The sequence below is a fragment of the Strongylocentrotus purpuratus genome, unplaced genomic scaffold, assembly GCF_000002235.5.
Source record: "Strongylocentrotus purpuratus isolate Spur 01 unplaced genomic scaffold, Spur_5.0 spur5_scaffold_3, whole genome shotgun sequence".
Lineage (NCBI taxonomy): Eukaryota > Metazoa > Echinodermata > Echinoidea > Camarodonta > Strongylocentrotidae > Strongylocentrotus > Strongylocentrotus purpuratus.
The window spans coordinates 32481282-32503351 of NW_022145609.1; the positions used below are offsets into that span (position 1 = coordinate 32481282).

The following is a 22070-nucleotide window of genomic DNA, read 5'->3' on the forward strand; positions in this document are numbered from 1 at the left end:
ATTCCAAGGTAGCAATTCTTGATTACATTTAGAAACATTTTCTTGAAATTGTGAGAACTCATATCGGCTAATGGTTCCCTGCATGTATGATATTCGGATGGCGTACTTGCTGGAGAGATGAGCCACTATTATAATAGCTAAACTTGATGCTTACAAGGTCAGGTTTGTTAATGATACGATGGGGGTAATTATCAACTGGATTGGTAGTCATTAAGTACTAATGAGTGCTGAAACAGAGGGGGATGACTAGGATCATCAATCTCATGACAAAACCATAAGGTAGCAGCAATTTGCCTGTTGGAGGGAAGAAAGGGAATGATATGTGGGAAGATATGAAGAGGAAATTAAGGAGAGGGGTTACATAATAAGCAAAATGATGCATGTCTTCTGGGAAAATTATAGAAGATATGAAGAGGCATATTATTAAGTTGTGATGGTGTAAAAGTTTGAGAAGCTGAGAAGTGATAGAGAGAAAAAGAGTCATGAGCTTTGTATACAGTGTGTCCCAGAAAAAAACGAAACCAAGAATTATTGATGTTTTAATATAACTTAATCACAATTATAATTAATAAATGACACATATTTGCAATGCTTAGATCCTCTTTCATTTGATGCAATTCATATGATGCATAGTTCACGCATGAGTCATTATGAGCAATTTGACGCACTGTTTAAGGAGAATATTAGATTCAAGAAACAATTTACAGAAGACAATAAAAATCTTATAAAAAGTTTTTTTTACAAACTCAAATACCTGTACTAAGAACTTCATATTATTGTATTAAAAACTGTTATTGAATAAAGTATTGCTACTGACTTATCTCCATGACTTTTGTAAAAATTTCCTTCAGTTCTTAGTTTCCCTGTCTCTTTATCTTTTCCCCTTCTCTCTCTTTTCTTTGTAGGGTGGTTTCGCCCGTTGCTATGAGCTGACACATCTAGACACGCACTATGTCTACGCAGGCAAGATTGTACCTAAGGAGAGAATATCGAAACCATCACAGAGAGAAAAGGTTAGTATTAATCTTTAAATACCTGCATGCACATTGCACAGGTATTCAATAGAGAACCCTGGGGGCCAAGGTGCCCCCCCCCCCACCACCCTCCCCTTCCTGCCTCTTGGGGGAAACAAGGAAGGGGGAGGGGGGAACAATGTGCAGTCCAGTATTTTGAGGGTCTTAGGGGACCGGTGTGATTTCTGCAAAACAAAGGAAAATATTGTGGAAATACGGTACAGTATGTTGCCAACTCTGCTTTACTCTGTCGATCCTGAACCAGGATGTAGATCTTTCCATGAGATGTAAAGCCATAAGTCCTGTAAGTAGCTACAAAACGTGTACATGTTGTACCACAGATTTTAACAAAGGGTAGGATTTCAAAACTTTTACAGAGAGACTGGTTTTAGGGGAGTCCTGTGCAATGTATCAGGTACAATATATGACATTTATCCATATATTTTGTCCATGAATGAAAAATCTTGTGATATGACCGTGACTTATGGTGGTGATAGTAGGAAGCACCATTATTCATTAGTCCTATCAACTGATTCTTCTTTTTTTTGATGAAATGTGTGGTAAAAAATATATACCGGTATGTCGTATGGAACATGCTAAATGGAATGGCCCTTCAAATGAATCCCCAAACCTTCAGCAAGGAAATTGTCTAGAGCGTGGAAAAAAAAATCTTCAAAGTTGCTTCAGACCCTGATGTGCAAGATACAGTTTGTAATTAACAAAAATTTGTCCAGTAATATATATATAACGGATCTGTTGGTTCATATTAATGCCAACGTATTGTACTGTCATAGAGCAAATCTATTATCATTTTCCCCAACTGTATTGAGAAAAACCTTCAAGTCAAAGTTCAATTCAATTCAAGTTTATTTCCACATTTAGTTGAAAACAAAGAAATTCATTCAACATGTGTATATATGTATATCAAAGATTTAAGAGAAACATGTATTACTCGTAATGTTGTGGGAGTAACAAAGACCAACAGACCTACACTGTATCAAGGTAATCTGTATGTGATATGTTGTAATTGTTTTCTATACATGCAGTACTGACAGTTTTTGTTTTAGTCAAATCCAAAGCTAATGATCTATTTCTGTAGACAAAACATTTGATTCATATGAATCTGTATTCTATGAAGAGCTTGACAAAGCTACGGCAATGCTCAAGGATTCAAGAGAACTTGCTATAAATACATCAAAAGCCTGTCATTCAATGAGTTTAGGTATAATTCCTATTAATTGCAGAGAATAGAATCTTTGGTAGGAAATTACCCATTAGTTTGTGGTTTTGTCTTTGATTACGATATATATATTCCTGATAATTTGATGAAACTAGAGAAGGAAATATATAGGAGGCAAGATTAGTAGGCCTTGCCGTAATGTCCATTTGCACTTTTGAACTATCATGAACAATCATGAAATCTTATTTCTTTATTGGGTGGACAGTTTAAGTGCACTACATGTATGTATCTGCTGCAAGCTGAGAAAGCACACTGCTTGTTTACCCACATGCATACAATAATTATCCTGTTTTGAGGAATGTGCATATGTTTATTCGTTTACATATCCACATGCATGTACATTTCCTATTATTACAAAAGTTATTATAAAAGTATTTGAGAACATCTGCACATTTTTATGAATTATCTCTCATTTCCTTTCAGGTTTTCTCTTACATTCATTCTGTTACACGTAATTAATGTTGTTTTTTCAAGATACATAAAGTACAAATGTACATGTATATACATGTATGTGACCTGCTATGGCAAAACCCAACACTTCATGGTAAAAATAAAAATTGAGTTCTTGGTATCATTGGAAAGAGTAAAGTATGACCTTTAAGATGATACCTCATTTAAAAAAATTGATTGAAATTTGACAAAGTTATTGTGATTTTTGTGATTTCAATCACCGGAAGTTGATTATGAGATATTGAGGTTTAAAGTTAAGAATTTGGTTCAATTTTCACACAAAAAACATGCATACATTCACTTCATAGCAACGGCATCAACCAAACAAGCTAAAGTCTTGTTATTTTACAGGCATACTAGACACATACCCAACTTACATTTCTGTTAAAACCATTAGATTTGGAAAAATATTAATAAAGTTATGATAATTTTTAAAAACAATAGAAAACAAAAGAATTTCAAAGTTTTTGTTATACTAGGCAAAGTTGATGGGAAAACGATTCCACTGTTTATTATGTTTCATCAGTACAGAATTTGTTCTTGTACACAAAATAGTAGCAGGTAACATCAATGTTGCAATAATAAAATGTAATAGTGCATTTTCTTAAAATTTATGCTTAATAATAGGCCTATTACAAAACCAGATGTAATAAAAATGATTTAAAAAAATATATTAAAAATAAGATTGCAATAAAGTGAAATAACGAATTGCGTTGAACTTGAAACCCGTCAGAATCTATTTTTCAAATGATAATTACTGGAACAAATAAAGCGAGTTCAAAATGATTGATATTTTGTCATATTTAATAAAGGCTATGATATAAAGCATTAGTCTTAATCAAGACTATTTGAGAAAAAAAAAGATATCGTGTAAGTCACTCGACAACAGATAACCTATAATACATGTATTGTAAAAATATCCTGGTTCATTTAGGAATGTACAATAAAGTAACAGTTGAGACCATTTGACAGAGCTGTTGTCTTCTTGAGATAGAGATTAATAATGCAAAAATATTAATTTCAGTCAATCAGTATCAGATATAAAATATATTCTTTCATTATCAAAGTAAAGAAAAAACAATAACGAATCCCATAACAAATGCAATCTGACTAGTGACTACACTAATCATAAACTATTATGCATTAGTGCCCAAGAATTAATGATGAACAGTTTCGAATCTCTTGAGTTATCTTGTTTCATACAAAATTCACAGCCGAAGAGATCAATAGTATGTACATGTACATAGGATAAGACATGCCAAAGATGTGGCACTTTCTTTGTGTACGGAAATACGAAGGGCCAGGTTGTTGGGGGTCAACTGGATAATGCACTTGCTGTGCAAAGTCGAATCTGTAATGAAAAACTACAGGCTTGGAGTTCGCAGTCTTCTTCCCTAGCTTCTTGATGGAGAGCTCTATCGCGACTGCCTGTAAGGCTTGACAGGCTGTCCTGTAGAAGATGCTCCTCCTGCCTCCTGAGTGCCTCTGTCTTCTGTTCTTTAGGAACATTGACCTGCAGACATGAGGGAAAAAGCAAAACGAAACAAAAATCTCCTGATTAGTCAAATTTTCGCATCTACTATTTTTCTTTACAAAGTAAATATTTTTTGTTACACTACAATAGTAGATCATTCTCAAATGGAAAACACCAGCTCACAATAAAGTAAAAGTTGGTTGACTTTTTAGAGATATGAGTGATGAGGTATTGTGAATGGATATTTGAAAGCGTGTTCACTCGTCACACAACATAACTCTTATTTTTTATTTAGCTACGAGGAAGCAAGGTTGCACTGACAATAAAATACATGAAAGAAAGTATTCCCTTTTCGTTATGTTTATTGGGTACTGATGAGGCTGGCCGTACACTTGCAAAGTGTAGCCAAGCACAAGCCGAAGAATCAGAATGAAAATGCATAAATGAGAAAAAGATATTGCACGTAGTTACATTATAATGATCAAAGATAAGAATGAACATGAATAAATGCGATGTACATAATGAATGAAAGCTTACGACAGAATAGAAAGGGCGTCGAAAGTCCAATGAAGAAGAAGAGAGTTGAGAACGAAGGAAGGGGCTCACGCGATGATGTGCGGAGGCTTGAAGGCGGAGATGCAACTTCGTTGTCGTGGCTGAAGAGCCGTGAAGAATCTCGACGCTGACGTCCGTGATGAAGTTAGTGAAGAAGCTCTCAGGCGAGAAGAGAAGAGACGAGATGTGGCGCTCGACGACGGAACAGTGGGTCGTTCGATGTCGGAGGCGAATTAAGAGTAGAAACGTAGACATGCAAAGCCGGCACTGGTGCTGAGTAGTAATAGTTGCTCGTTTGATGCGCCGGACTTTGATGAAGAAATGTTTAGATGAGCTGCGGTGAAATGATGAGCTCGTGAGTGGAAAGAGCTACCGGAACGAAGACACTGGCAGCTCCCAGCGGAGAGTCAGGCGCCATGTCGGTGCTGACTATAACGTTCCACTGGGAGACTGCAGCCCGATGAACACGGCAGGGAAAGAGTAGACGTGCCGTAGAAGAAACGACAGGCACAGAAGAATAAAGCCTGGAGAGGAAATTATGGAGACGTCTTGACTCGACCAAGGTGGAAGCGGGAGTGGAGAAAAACCTCGTGGAGCTGAAAATACGCGGGGTGAACAGTGCGGAACCACGATGCGCGATTGGAAGGAAAAACACACGTGGTCCGAATAATGAATATAAATAAGTACCGTGATGGAAAAATACTGGAGACATGAACGTACGGTAAAAGTAGGGCGAATGTAAGTAGGGCGAATGTAAGAGCCGCTACATTACTCCCCTGCCAGAATCGAAGCTGTGTATGCAATACACAGATAAAAGGCGATAATATATAAATGAGCAAAGTACAAAATGTCACAAGAATCAATGGCTGACAAAAAATGTAAAAGTGCATGTATTGTATAGTGTATGCAGCAATTTACAGCAGCCTAAGAAATGTACAAGCATGGCATGTTGAAAGAATGTAATACAACAAGCATGCACGGCTGTTTAGTTGCCATAAATAGAACAGTGAGTATTGACATGGTATGCGTCGAATAAACGTGTATAAATGCAAGAGCATAAAAAACATTCAATACATAATCCAGAATGAAGACATTTTATAAAACATTGCTAAGTCCAAAAAGTCTGGGAATAATAAATCCGTACAACCAAGCTTCAAAGTAAACGAGGGGTCACCACTTTAGAGATATTGGTGTGTGTACAACATCATGACATAAAATGGTAAATGGACATTATTGAATGAAATGTAATGACATAATAAAAAGGGCGTCGAAAGTCCAATGAAGAAGAAGAGAGTTGAGAACGAAGGAAGGGGCTCACGCGATGATGTGCGGAGGCTTGAAGGCGGAGATGCAACTTCGTTGTCGTGGCTGAAGAGCCGTGAAGAATCTCGACGCTGACGTCCGTGATGAAGTTAGTGAAGAAGCTCTCAGGCGAGAAGAGAAGAGACGAGATGTGGCGCTCGACGACGGAACAGTGGGTCGTTCGATGTCGGAGGCGAATTAAGAGTAGAAACGTAGACATGCAAAGCCGGCACTGGTGCTGAGTAGTAATAGTTGCTCGTTTGATGCGCCGGACTTTGATGAAGAAATGTTTAGATGAGCTGCGGTGAAATGATGAGCTCGTGAGTGGAAAGAGCTACCGGAACGAAGACACTGGCAGCTCCCAGCGGAGAGTCAGGCGCCATGTCGGTGCTGACTATAACGTTCCACTGGGAGACTGCAGCCCGATGAACACGGCAGGGAAAGAGTAGACGTGCCGTAGAAGAAACGACAGGCACAGAAGAATAAAGCCTGGAGAGGAAATTATGGAGACGTCTTGACTCGACCAAGGTGGAAGCGGGAGTGGAGAAAAACCTTGTGGAGCTGAAAATACGCGGGGTGAACAGTGCGGAACCACGATGCGCGATTGGAAGGAAAAACACACGTGGTCCGAATAATGAATATAAATAAGTACCGTGATGGAAAAATACTGGAGACATGAACGTACGGTAAAAGTAGGGCGAATGTAAGTAGGGCGAATGTAAGAGCCGCTACAACTTGGAAGAAGAAAAGAGTAAATGTATTGTAGCAAATTTCATTTCATTAAAACACTTGAAATTTGGACAGAGCTTTGCAACGTTTTCCTAAGGATCTCAATTATAATATTTATTATGCTTGGTACAGTTTAGTGGTGAAGTATTTTTTTTAAAGCATACGTTAGGGTCTATTGATTAATGCTGCAAAATAGGAGAAAATATAATTAGCTAAGAATAAATGTAAGTATATTTTGCATTAAACTGCAGCTTGTACATAAACATCCAGTCCTTAGACATTATTATAAAGAAATACAAGTAAATAGTGACAGATCCAATTATACCTTATGGACTCTTGTTCGGCTACAGAGAATTGTTTGATACAGCGTCTTCGATTGAAGATACGGCAGTTGCATTTATTCACGCGGTCCTTCAGCGGTTCCAGATTAAGATCTACATGTATTTGTTGGGCCAGATTTGTAGCTGCTGCCGCCTCCTCCTCGTCATCAATGACAGGACCCGGTCCCAGTATGACGCTTTCATTGTCACTTGACAAATCCATAGGCTCCTCTGCATGCATCTGCCTCATCGACCCAATCGCTTTCATCGCCGCTTTCATCGCCGCTTTCACATGGCTCTGCTGGTCATGGACCTGCCTCCTCGAACTCATCAGACTCTGTTAAGTATAATTATAAAATAGAGATTCAAAAACTAATATCAACAAGTAGTCTAGACTCCGCAGAGATTTTTGTATAGGTATGAGATGCTTCATAAATCATAATCTAATTTAATAATAAATTTTAATTTAAATAATAGTGCACTTAAAATGTCTAATCTAGCTTTTGTTGCTCGAACATTTTGGCGAAACAAGTCTTTAATAAATAATATGGGCGTAGACCTAACTAAGTAACTTGAATACCTTTTTAATAATGATAATATTAATAAACCTACCAGAATCAGAGTCGGAGCTAGGAGACGAAGGAGTTCCTCTCTCGCCCGCGGCCGGGGGCTCGGCCCGGTCGGGTTCGCGAAGTAGTCAGCCAGGTGTTCGGTCAAGCCATGCACGGCATACCGCACGCCGATGCATCATTCAACAAAGAAGCGACGGTTTTATCCGTTAAATTCCTCTTTTTCCTCGACATTGTTCTAGCCACTCGATGAATACACGTATTTTACTTGATATATGAAACTCTAGCTCATTAAAAACAAACTTCTGAACAAGTTTTCGAAGAAAAAAGCTGGTGTTTCGATGCGAGAATTTGACCGCTGAGCAATCACAACAACAAGGCAAATGACGTCATGTGCGAATATTGGCGAATCAAGTGTCTGGATTTGGATCACGTGGCTGGCAACAGGCATTTGTTTACGGCCTGCTTGACAGCTCATCGAAATGATGTCATCTTTCATGGCATTTTTCATTGGGCAATTTTATTTAGGACCGCCCAATATAACCATATTTGGAATAACCGATCCTTACTCGTTATTTTCGTACCAAATACGTCAGGGATCGACTCAAACGTGGTCAACTGAGAGGGAAAACAACAAGCGATGAATCGCGAACTTTCCCTTCTTTTGACCGCATTGTTTCAACTAATTTCACTGGACAATGGAGCACATGATTAGATACAAAATATAATTAAAAATACTTCTAGATCGTTTTTTGAGTTCATTTTTTCTCTAAATCAATTTATAAAAAATAGACTTTCTGATCATGCAAAAATCTCAGTTGATCCCTAAATTCGAAATTTCATGTTCAAACGGGCCTACAGCACAATGGGATTTGCCGAGAAGCGTCGGGTTTTGCCGTAGCGGGTCACATATGGATTCAAAACATTATTTTACTACTTTAGCAATAACCTTTATACAATAAATAGTGTGTTGAAAAAGATCAATTTTCTGGAATGAATTAATTTTGGTTTCCCTTGAATTTTGCATTGGTCATTTAACAGTGTATATGTAACCTATAACATGTCCATAATAACCACCATGTTTTGTTTCCCTTAACTTAAGACGTCCTTTCTATACATGTTTGACGATAAATGGACTTTTACAAAATATGTGGAATAATATGAACATCACACCAAATTTACTTTCTGCAAATCATTTGTTGACGTAGAAACTTCTGAACATGGCTTTAATCACTTTAATTGTCTTTAGGACATGGATTCATTAGTGACAGTTGAGGGATAGACTCATTAAACACATGTGCATGTCGTGTGCAGTATCTGTACTGATTCTTATTGTGCAGAAACCGATTTGCCATATGTAGTTTGACCTTTCTAATGTCATATTAATCCAGCTTGCCAAATCAATAATAACTCCGGATGTCAATTTCCTTTCTATGGTTTGGCAACACAAAATCTGAATTTGTAGAATTATATAACCACAACAAAGCTTCTGATAATGATCATTTGAAACCTAGAATACTTGTAGTTCATATGCTGCTCGTATAATGAGTCATTTTGAAAGGCTTTAGCTTTGGGCATTGATAGAGAAATATCACCCATTGGCTATAAAAAGTAATGAGGTTAGAGCAATTATAATCTTGTTTTTTTTCCTGGAACAACGTGAATGGTTATTGACATTGCCAAGATTACCATTTCCTGAGAGAAACAATTTGAAAATATAAGTTCCTTTCTTTAAATTTACAGCATATCTGTATACTTTGAAATACTAATAAAATTAGTGATTATTGAAAAAAAAACAATCTTGATTTTTTAGGAGACATATATATATATATATATATATATGCAATTATGCAGCCTACACCTAGAAACATATTTACTAAACCAATTTAAGACCGACATTCTGAATGAATCAGATTTCATTCATAAAACTGGCAACAAAGTTTATATTTTCTTCTTCTTTATTGTGTGTTTTTTTATTAGGCAGAGAGAGAGAAAAGATGTCCATGAACAACTGAGGCATCCTAACATTGTGGGCTTCCACAACACTTCCAAATGTGCTGAAAACACCTGTTAATTGGCAACACTGAATAACAATTTTACTCTAAACACTTTGTTTTTAGTATTTCATTTTTATTAGATGGAGAGAGAAATAGCAGTCTGTGCACAGCTGTGGCATCCAAACATTGTTGGTTTCATAAATACTTCCAAGATGAAAAAAGAAAAATCACTCCTCAATTTGGCAACACTGATATCTAATTTATCAATATTATTCTTATTTTTTATTAGATGGAGACAGAAATAGCAGTCCAGGCACAGCTGAGGCATCAAAACAATGTGAGCTTCCATACACACTTCTAATATGCTGACAGACTCAAATTGGCAACTCTGATATGTGATTTTACACTAAATATTATCTTCTTTTTTTATTAGATGGAGAGAGAAATAGCAGTCCATGCACAGCTTAGGCATCCACACATTGTGGGCTTCCATAAACACTTCCAAGATGCTGAAAACATCTATATCCTTCTAGAACTATGCAGACATAAGGTGAGTCTAGTCATTTAAAACTACTTAAAGATGAAATTGAGTTCTGGTCATGCGATTGCATTGTGAAAGAAACGGTGTGGAATCGACCAGAAAAGGTTCATCATCTAGCATATAAGAATTTGTGTGTATTGCAAGGTTCTGGAATCATCAAAATGATAAGAAATTTGGCCAAGTCTTGGTAAAGTTAAAAACACTGTACACAGAAAGATGCATATGGGACTACACGAAAACGTGGCGTAAAAATCCTACCCTGAATTTTTATGATGTTACATGACATTTTTAGAATATGAAGGCATTTGAAGAGCCATGCTTTTCAGGGATCATGTCTTATCTGATGTTCTTCCACACTTGCATAATAAGAATGATAACGCTCACAAATTATTTTTCACCTCTTCCCAGAACTCAACCTTCTCTTTAAACTAAAGAAAAACAATGGGAAAACAAAATAGAAAAATTATTTATTTATAAAAAAACCTTGTCTTTTTCAAGCCAAATTACACCAACAAGAGCTTTAGCAAATAATTGTCATTTTTTCAAAGAAAAGGTTGGAGAACCCCTGACCTAGTATGTACTTGTACTGTACAAGCTCTCATTACTTTGAAATTTTAGGGCCGTACTGAACTGAAGTGATTAATGTAGAGTTTAATTTCCCACTTCCCTAAAACTGATAACCTTTCAAGCCAACTTGCCAGTATTCGTCTAACACTATACGATATCTCAGAAGACTAATCATATCTCACTTACTATTTTGGCTTACAATCAAGTTTTATTATTCAACAATGTAGCTACACTTTATGTAGATCCTGTCTTACGTGTCACGGACCAAGTCAGTTGCAATTCGATACACTCGTGTAGGGTTAATCACTACTGAACTGTGTTCCTTAAATAGGCACCGCGATGATGTCACATGAGAGGTTCTCCTCAAGTTTCTCTATTTATTTTTCATCAGACTAAACTACGTTCTATGATTACAAAGCACAGTTCTCCTGTATTTCATTTTTAAGTTAGGCTTCCTTGATAAAGCTGTATGATCCTTCATTGGTTGAATTGGCGTTTGTTCATTGAAGGGGCACTGGCATAATTGGGGGGGGGGGAGGGGCAATAGTTTTACTCTGCATAAAATGCAAATTATTAAATTGTAGGAGAGATCCACAGGCCAGTATCTGTTCTAGGAATAGGATTAATATTCCCTCCTTAAATATAAATTTTGGCGTTAAACTTCAATGACGGTTAAATGTGTTAATTAACACTGACACCAACGTCTGACATAAATGGCAAGCCTAAAATACATTTATTACAACCGATTCTATCATAAATTTACATTTATTACAACTGGTTCTATCATAAATTTGCTTTAATTTTCCTTTACTCTCTTAAAAGGTTGTTGAATCAAATATTGGATTCCAAGTACGGTAGGCCTACATTTTGGAGGAAGTTATACTGAAAACTTCCTGAACTTTTGTTATTTCGACACTTTCCGTTAATATGTATGTACCGGTAGGCCTTTAACAAGAAAGTTATATATATTTATACCACTTTTTTGTCAACAGACGATATGATATGAAGGTGATAAAGGTTCCTGAAAGTGTATGAACTTTCAGGAAAACAGTGAATTTTAATCTACATGTGTTTTCCAACCTTGAATGGAGATTAGTCTTTAATAGAAAAATGGGAAGTACAAATGTACTTGTCGTAGCATACAATGACAGTGCATCCCATAATAAATGAGTTTTGATTTTACTGTATTTCCATAAATTTTGTCAAATCATACAGTTTACTGCAGATAAAATGGCCTTTTAAGGACTATGCAGATATTTCCTGATCATTTTGACTCCTATGTGCACCATCACTGTACTTTTTTTGTTGGGGGGGGGGGGGGGGTCATTGTTGTAAACATAAAGATACAGGTGATTTTTGGTTCCTGAATTATATCAAATTTCAGGAGAAGGGCAGAAAACAATCCATGATTCAGCCTTGACTAGATATCTGTTTTAGTTCGAAAGTGAGATGTATAAAAAAAAAAATGACATGCGATCAATCAGTAGTTCTCAGGCACAAATCCCTTTTAAGTCGTTATACATTTGTATGTGTATCAACAGAGTGTCTGAACTGCAAGGCTATACAGACCTTACATTGTACTGCACTCCATAGGCCCTGTACTATAGCTGCTCCTGATATAGCCAGAGACTGACAGGATTAGGCTAGGCTCTAGACTTTATGGAATTGTGTTTTAGTGTCAATTTAAAGTCTGTGCCTGCAGACTATGTGATCAGTACTGTTTATCAATACTTTTACTACATCATGCCAACATTTAGCTATTTCCATTTGGCAAAGGGCAACTGCTGCTGTGAAACCTAATGCACCTAAATGTTTTAATTCCTTATTTGATAATATCCTCTTCCTCATACTTTAGTGACAAAATAAATATTTGGATATTGAATGTAATTAATGCTTCCAAAGCCACAACATTACTGAATTATGCAAACAAAATATATTGGATGTCCTACATTTGATTTCAAGTTTAAAACAAACACACCTCACCGGTAAATAGTTTCAGGAAAAGTTTGTCAACTGAATACTTGTATATGTAGTAGTTCACCATCCCTAGAAAGTGATACAAAACCATAGTTTTCCAAACACAATTTAGACTTGAACATGAATGTTTTGTTTTTAGATAGTAAGTTCTATTTCTGTCTATTCATGTTGAATGCATGTAATATCTTTCATTTTTATGAATGGTCTCTATGAACAGTTGGTGAGTGTAGATACAATATATTTCCACCATTGCATTAATTGCCACCCTTTCCAAAACAATGTACATTCTATGATAATTAAATCAACAACAGCAACAACAATATACACGTAAATGATGTGTTTCAATTTGTCCTTGACAACACAAATTAATTCAAAGCATTTACCAACTTTTATTGTGTAGATACAATATATTTCCACCCACATTACAGTTATGCCACCTTTTCCAATATAATATGCATTGTATGATTTAAAACAACAACATCATAAATCAAGTGTTTCCATTTATCGTTGACAAAACAAATGAATTCAAAGTATTTACTAATTTTTGTTTGTATTCACCCTGGTGTATATACATGTAAATTGTTATTTGTAACTATTTAAATAAACTCCCCCATTTTATGTTACTCCATATGCCAAAATTAGGATATAATGATGATGAATTGTTTCTCTTTATATCCATGCTTTCAACTGATGAATTCTTTCTTTTCTTCCTTTGTACAGCCCCTCTTTTGCATGCTAAAGTTGCAGATAGAATTATAGATTTTGCTCTTTTTAATCAATCACACAGATGAACTAGGTTGCTTCTGTTCTTTCACTCTCTCCTTTTTGGTATGATGGCAAATGATTTTGTATCTGTAGGATATCTGTAGGATAGTATGATACATTTCTCTTTCTTCTTCTCTCAGTCTTTCTATCTTTTATCCTTTCCTCGTTCAGTCTCTATTTCACAGTCTGAGTAAGATATTCTATAGCATTGCCTCTCTTCTTCTTTCAATTTCTCCCTCATTGTTTTGAAAGATGAAATAATGATATTTTTTTTTCCTCGTACATGTAGGATATAGAGTACCGAAGTGTTAACGTCATATTGGCTCATCGTCTCGGTTACTGGTTCCAAGCAACAGAGCCTGTGCATGAGGTTCATCGCGCCATCATTCAAGCAACGGACTGGAGCAGAGCAAATTCAATGTTTGGCGCTGGTGTGATCACCACGCCATTGTTTAGCACAAAACTGTTTGGAACCAGGTACCGTGGCAACTTGGCTAATATGACGTCACACTTCGGTGCTCTATTATGATACATTTATCTTTCTTCTTTCCTCCAGCTCTCCTTCATTGCCTTTTCTTTGTTCTTCCCTCGTTCAGTCTCTCCTTCACATGCTTAAGCTGAGGAAGCACCTGACGGAGCCTGAGGTGCGCTACTTCATGCTACAGATAATAGAAGGCGTACGGTATCTTCACAGTCACTGCGTCATCCATAGAGATCTCAAGCTTGGCAACATGTTCCTTACAGATACAATGGGCGTTAAGATCGGGGACTTTGGGTTGGCCGCTAAACTCGAGTTTGAGGGAGATAGAAAAAGGTTTGTATTTAACAGTGACCTTTGTTGTCATAGTACTGAATAATTTTTACATTTTGTGCCACAGTTAGTTCTGAAAATGCCTTGGCATGTGCAATTCAGCCACTGGCTGCAAGAAGACACGTTTGAATAAAAACTTTATTAAATTGAAAAAGTGCATGTTAAAGGTAAAGTTGGGTATTGGTCATGTGATGATTATTTTAGTAGTTGAGTGGTTTTAAGCACTTGACTTGAAATGCAAAGGTTGTGGGTTCTATCCCCAACACAGCACTAATGTCCTTTGGCAAGGCATTAATCTACATTTGCCACCTCATACCCAGGAGAGAAATGGGGACCTGGGGGGTATTTCATAAAGCTGTGCTTAAAGTTATGCATGACTTTATGAAACTTTGGGTATCCCATTTGGCTCTTCATATTGAAATCATTTGTAAAGTCATTTGTAAATTTACGCACAGCTCTATGACAAAAACCCTGGTAGGATGATGAAAGCCTTTGTGATAGAAAGTGCCATATGCCTTCACAGTGACCATATAGTAGGAATACTCCTGGGAGTGGAGATTATGCACACTATGTCTGGAATGAATCTGATTATTTGCACGCAATTAACCCGACATTGTGTACATATGGGGGGGGGGGGCATTTTTTCCCAAAAGTTTTTTGTAACCTGACAACCTGACACACCCTAACCTTTCATGAATATAGATTTTCACAAAAGGTTGTGTAACCTGACAACCTGGCCCGAATGCAAAGGAGTGATGAAACAAAGTAAGCTCAGTAGTGCCAGCCAGTTACAAATAACCAGAGATAAAAATACATGGATTGGCCATGTATAATGGCCAATGTCTAGAATAAATAAGGCACCTAGCAAGCAAGCAAATCTCTGACTCAGTCATTATTAAAAGTCAAGGTAATGAACTATATTAGAACTCGGGATGGGAGCAACGTTTCAAAAAGAGAGGGGTATTTAAGTAACAGAGTTTGGTTTACCTTCATTCTTTTTCATCTTATGATTTAGATATAGACCTGTAAAATGAAGAATTCTAAAGCTGCAAACAAACTGCATACAAAGACCACTCAAAAGCCTTCGTAGATTCATGAGTAGTGTAGAAAAATATCCTTGAATACACAAGTGATCAACAATGAATTTTTTTTTTACCCCAAAGTGGAAAGATACTGCCAGTTTCAAAGTTTATGAAAAGACCACTCAGAGAAAGAGAGAGAAACATAGAGAGAACGAGAAAGAGAGAGAGAGAGGGGGGGAGAGAGAGGGGGGAGAGAGAGAGGGGGGAAGAGAGAGAGAGATTGAGAGGGGAGAGATATTGAGAGGGGAGAGATAGAGTTAGAGAGAGAGAGAGAGAGAGAGGGGGGGGTGGGAGAGGGAGGGAGAGAGAGAAGAGATTTTTAGAGGGTGGGGGGGGGGGGAGGGTAAGGGGAGGAAAACTTTTCAGGCAGTGTGAGCATGAGGACGTGATGTAGGAAATTCACACTTTCAAGCGTTGTACCATGTGGCTGGCTGTAGGTGCTGATGGTATTAGCAACAGAGGCATTGAGACAACTTTAAATAGCAGGTGACATACTGCTGTCCCATTGTATGCTTCTCACATATCACTGATAATAATGATTACACTTACAGTCTAGCCTATACATGTAGGTCTTATAATACTGTGGACAGGTTTTGGATTTTCATGTTGCTAACACATTTATAATGCTCATTAGCTTTCAAAACCATTTTCTTGGATCCAATTATTCATTTCTACACACTATATGTATGTAGATCAACTACATTAGTTATGATAGTAATTACCGTATTGTTATTATTGATGTATGTACATGTATGTGATCAACCATTTCGGATAAACAATGAATAAAATGCTGAATGAATTACTGTTTTGTGGAACTTGTACCCGCAGGTGAAAATGCTTTGGATTAGGATAAACTCTGAATGTACATTAACACTGAGTTAAACATGGTTTGTGGAGCTTGTGCTAGTCACAGGTTAAAGGGATCCGGTAACTTTGTCTTAGATCCTTTAGAAATAATCCTTGATTTAGCTCATGCTGCAATGATAATTATAAACCTTTATGTCAGTCAGGAACTTCATGACTTTTACAAGCCGATCGCCTGTCTGATTATCAAGATATTGATGATTGGAATACAAATTTTGAAAACACTATAGTCTATTGGAGAAAACGAGTATGGTAAAACCGGTCACTTAAAGATTTTTATTTTTTTGAGGCACTTCTTGATCATTTTGAAGCGCGATTTTTTTTAGGGCTTCAATATTACACCATATCGCAGACACTGGTAGCATGCACATTGTAGGACCATGTATCTCAGATTTAACATTGTTATACGATCCCTTTAAAGCGTGATTGTTTTCAGTGCTAATAAGCAAACTATATGACGATGTATAAGCTTTAGTGTTTAGGAACACAAAACGTTGACTAAAACACTGAACGAGGCTATTTTGGGAAACTTGGACAAGCCAGTGTAAACGGAAGCCTGTAATGAGTCAGAGTCATGGGCTAGGTGTAAAGGTAATACCGCAGACTACCTTCAGTGATTTAAAACAAGCTGCATGATTAGGTTGAAGAAAAACGTGGATTAAAACACTGGATGAGACTGTTTTCTGGATCTTGCACAATCCAGTGTAAACGGAAGCTAGCGATGAGTCACACCCATGGGCTATAGAGGCTAGCCCCGACTGCGCTCGCTCACTCGATTGCTTTGAAACAAACTATTTGTGATGGCCTTTATCAGTGCTTCCTTCCCTCGTCGTCTGAGCCAAATATAGAGCCCCGTAAACGCTGATGATGATCAAGAACGATGGAAAATGCCAAGGAACACGATACTTAGTATGAATCATGAGATTGTGTATGGGTAATGTCCTGCATCATTACCAGGGGGGTGTTTCACAAAGACTAAGATCGACCTTAAGTTGGACTTAACTATGGCAGGCCGTTCATGCCATTTTTTGCTCTCACTATTTGCTGGCATTGGTCTCTCAAGGGACGTACAAATCATAGTCACAAATCTACAGAATTTACATTTTTTGATAATTCATTATTGAAGGAAAAAATATTATCTGAAGATCATAATTAATAGAACAATGGTGAGAGCAACAAGTGGCATGAATGGCCTGCCATACTTTAGGTCCAACTTAAGTCCATCTTAGTATTTGTGCTAAGGTGCATCACTTCCCACCTTGTTTCCTTTTTAAAAGGATCGTTTTACAATGTTAAATCTGAGATGCACGGCCCTACGTGTTATCAGTGTCTGTGATATGAATAATGAAGCTCTAAAAAAATTGCGCTCCAAAATGATCAAGAAGTGCCTCAAAAAGTAAAATCCTTTGAGTGACCGGTTTTACCATACCGTACTCGTTTTTCCCCAATAGACTGTAGTGTTATGAAAACCATTTGTCAAATGCAAAATTTGATTTTGATTTTGATTTTCAATCATAAATATCTTGATAATCAGACAGGCGATCGGCTTGTAAAAGTCATGGGGTTCCTGACTGACCTAAAGGTTTATAATTATGATTGCAGCATGAGCTAAATCAAGGATCTTTTTAAAGGATATTAGACAAAGTTACCGGATCCCTTTAAGCAATCAGGAATCGGTCTATTACAGCATTTACGAATTTACCATTAGCGGAAGATTGTGTCTTTGGCTATACATTTATGAACAAAATTAGAAAATGTCAAAGATGAATATTCTTCATTTTATGATTGTCCCTTCTCAATTTGTTTAATTCCATTTTCCTTGTTATTTTTTAAGCTACCATCACTTTATTTTGTCAAGTATTATTACTTTCATTTCCAATTGAAAATCAATTCACTCAAACTCATTTTACTGGACAAATCTGTCCTTGATAAATGTACCATACCGGTATGTAGTAATACAGTGTATACGTTTGCTAAAGTATAAATTACCAGAAATGAAATTACTACTTAAAATTGTTTCAAAATTTACATCGCTGCATTATACATATACACAAGACAGAGACAGAGACAGAGACAGATTTGTCTAGAGTGCTGACCCATGTTACCCTCCTATTAGCTTTGAGCTTTCAAATCTAATTCAAAGAAAAATCAAAAACTATCTATTTACTCTTGAAAGAACTAAATGCATAAGTGCAAAGAAAAACATTTTCCACTATATCAATCGTCTTTGCAAAACACTATATTACTTTTTATAAAGGTTATTGATGTCGATAACAATGCTAATCCTGTCCAAATTGGAGAAAGATAAGGTATTGTGCAAGCCAAGTAATATTTTTTCCTGTCTAATGAGCATTTCCTGGTGCTGGCGAAGGGTTATCATAAATTGGAAAGAAAGTTTGAAAACAGAATGACTTGTGACCTGGTTTGTTGAGTAGCAGTTTTGTAACATTACATGTACGTCATCAAGGTAAATAATTTTTATAAAGGGCTGAGAAAACCCAGTTTTACCCTTCAAGTTGGCAAACTCACTCATATTTTGTCTTATTTTATTTTCAACCTCTGCCAGTATGTTTAAGAACAAATGGAGATTGTTTTAATTCAGTTTAATATTAGTTTCCTTTGTATTTAATGTAGCATCCCCATTAAAAACATTACCTTTCAGTCTATCTGTCCCTATTATGTTTCTTTGGAGATCACTCTTTTGATCTATTTCATAATGTTCTATTCTTCCCCTCTCTGTTTCTTTCTTTGTAAAATCATCTATTGAGAGACAGAAGGTTGAGTACAGAGATCATGATCAGTACACCTGAAGTTGTATACACTTTTTAGCTTCTCTCTCTCTCTCTCCCTCCCTATCTCTATGTCTCCATCTCTCTCTCTCTCTCTCTCTCTCTCTCTCTCTTTCTCCCTTTCTCCCTCTCTCTTGCTCTCTCTCTCTCTCTCTCACTCACTCTCCACCCCTCCTCTCTCTCTCCCTTTCTCCCTTTCTCTCATCTCTCTATGTCGTCATGTTAATTAAAGATAAACTTTAGTACTGGTAATGCGATTGCATTGTGAAAGAAAAGGTGTGGAAAGGATCAGAAACAGTTGATCATGTAGCATGTAAGTATTGGTGTGCACTGCAAGGTTCTGGAGTCATCAAAATCATAATAAATTTGACCGAGTCTTGGTAAAGTAACAAGCACTCACATAGAAAGCTATATATTGGACAACACACATGGTGTCGGGGCTAGTACTACCTTGATTTCCTTGTCTTTCTATGCTCATTACTCAGCCAGTATACATTTTCTTCCAAAATTGTTTGGCACATGTCATTTATTTGTAATCTTGAACATTCAGTGTAAGTTTCGTTTGATTCTGTGAGAATTATTATTTTTTTTTTACCAGTACTGGAGTTTATCTTTAAGTAGAGAATTATATTAGAGATCATTAATATCCTTTCTCGTTTTTATTCTCTCTACAGAACAATGTGTGGCACACCAAACTACATCGCCCCAGAGGTGCTGGGCAAGATAGGACACAGCTTTGAAGCAGACGTCTGGGCCTTGGGCTGTATAATGTGAGTATTCAACCGTCCCTCAGATAGGATGTTAAATATAGGCCCCGTGTACAGGAGAGTCTCAACCTTTGCAGGTTAAGAACCCTCTGCACTATTTGTATAAGAGGGTGCCGGGGGGGGGGGGGAACTTGGTGTAGTGGTCCACCTGCACACCCCTATCAGTTATACCGGGAGAAGAAACCTGAGGGTTACAGTTATTCAGTTTTGCTTTTCCCCGACCAGGCACAGGTGATGCTAAAGATATAATAATAATATAGACATATCCACAGTAGATATTATTAGCAAGGAATGGTTCAATCAAATTGCACCTTCATGTAGTACCATACAAGTTTAATCAGATCGTTCCTCAGAGATAAATGCTGCGAAAGACAAATCTACTTTCTAAATCACCCTGTACACAATTCCCATTATTGACTGAAATATGATTTAAGACTTAGTGACAAAACCTTCTATCCTTTTGTAATGGTCTGTAGAAAATTTAGCACATGGTACATATACTTTCTGTGGGAGGATGAAATTATAATGAGTTTAACATTCCTTAATTTTGTAGGAAACAGTTACTAAAAAGTGAGTTCACAGATATCTGTACCAGTTGCAAAAGACATTCATTACATATACCACCTACATGTATATACATACAGTACCTTACAAAAAACAAAACAAAAATCTGTGCAGCTATTCGCGATATCTGTTGCATGTTATAGCACTTCAAATGCCCTACATCTGAATTGTTATTTTTTGCTATACATATTCTACATTTTGTGGCTGTTTTTACTTTTCAAAATGTGCCAAATCGACTCCATGCTCACTCCAAACTGAACGACTTGTGGCCATTGGAGGCATTGTAATTTGTTTGTTTGGTTGTGTTTGCGGTCTGTTGATGGTGTTATTGTTGTGGCTGAGATTTAGCCCAATGTCAGCTGCTCATCAGGAATGCACATGTGGGGATGGGATCGTTAATCACACCCTGATCAGATGGATATGTAATTAAGAAATGATACCATGAATGATACCATTTCATGATACCATTTCATGATGTGTTTTTTTTTTCAATTTGAGAGAATCAAACATAGAAAAGGTCATTGAATTAAATTGAATTAATTGGTTTTATTGCAATAAAAGAACATGCAGCTGGAAGGCTGAAATTGCTCAATTTACAAAGTCAGTATACAACACAATAACGATCAAAATATGAATGACTAAAACGTACAACCATAAATCATGTATAATTAAACAAAATAAAACTCAAACATTACATCAAAATTTAAATATATTACAGATATTGAAAGAGAAATTGAATAAAGACACGTGAATCTGTTATGATACATAATGTTTGTGGCTCCATGTATAGACAGATGTTGAAAAAATGCACCTTATTTGTGGTAAAGAGGGGAATTAACCCTCTATTATTTGAAACGAGCTTCACATTGTAGGTAGGCTAAGCTGAAACTTAACATGATATATTCTGTTTTCATCTTCTTTAATTAGTATTAAATGTTTATGAATCTATACAGTTTCCCCCTTTTTTCCTTCAAAATATAAAGACTTTTGAACAGGTATGCTGTTCAAAACAGGATTTTAATCACAATTTTTTTTTATCTCTTTCATTTAAGGTACACAATGTTAGTCGGGAGGCCTCCGTTTGAAACCAGTTCCCTCAAGGAAACCTATGCACGCATCAAGCACAACAAATATCACTTCCCGGAAACCCTTTCCCCTGTTGCTAAGGAAATCATCTCAGACTTACTATCCTCAGACCCAGAGGAACGACCTCCATTAGAGGTGGTCATTGACCATGAATTCTTCACTCAGGGTTTTGTTCCGGAGACGTTATCGCCGACGGCGTGCGTGACCGCGCCAGACTTCCCGATCACGAAGGTCCTGATCAGCGATCGCAAGGGAGACCTCGTCACAAATGAATTCTGTCGGTTAAAACGGGAGAGCACGTTACAGAGGAGAGACGTGACGGCTCCGCTGTCTGAACTGATTAACAATGATAGCAGCAAGCAAGGATCAGGAACCACTTCAGTGAGTTCATCATTTTTGTAATGGAATCACCAAATTTAACAAATTCCAGACAATTGCTGCATTTGTATCACCAATCTAAACAAAAGAACATACATGGACATGTACACATGAATCTTTGCTTCATACATGAAACTTTAAAGTCCATGTGTGAATTTTTGAAGCTTTTTTTAGAAGTAGGTATCGAAGAAAGAAAAAAACCTGAGTTTGAAGCACATATATGACGAGGC

General features: G+C 36.9%; 2 protein-coding genes across 3 annotated transcripts in view; one reads left to right on the top strand and one right to left on the bottom strand.

Annotated features, from left to right (window-relative positions):
• The window catches only part of LOC584420 (serine/threonine-protein kinase PLK1), a 54594-nt gene that overhangs the window by 19219 nt on the left and 13305 nt on the right, over positions 1 to 22070 (top strand). For both annotated transcript variants that reach the window (XM_030995556.1, XM_030995557.1), the window contains exons 3-7: positions 906 to 1013; positions 10083 to 10199; positions 14096 to 14313; positions 19720 to 19815; positions 21429 to 21843. In XM_030995556.1, coding sequence (XP_030851416.1) covers positions 906 to 1013; positions 10083 to 10199; positions 14096 to 14313; positions 19720 to 19815; positions 21429 to 21843 — 954 coding nt within the window. The remainder of the gene's footprint in view (positions 1 to 905; positions 1014 to 10082; positions 10200 to 14095; positions 14314 to 19719; positions 19816 to 21428; positions 21844 to 22070) is intronic.
• On the bottom strand, positions 3490 to 8550 carry LOC115928424. Its single transcript, XM_030995558.1, has 3 exons — positions 7696 to 8550; positions 7089 to 7420; positions 3490 to 4216 (listed from the first exon to the last, which is right to left on the bottom strand). Exons 2-3 carry the CDS (start codon positions 7412 to 7414, stop codon positions 3901 to 3903), a joined length of 642 nt encoding a protein of 213 aa, XP_030851418.1. The 5' UTR covers positions 7415 to 7420; positions 7696 to 8550; the 3' UTR covers positions 3490 to 3900.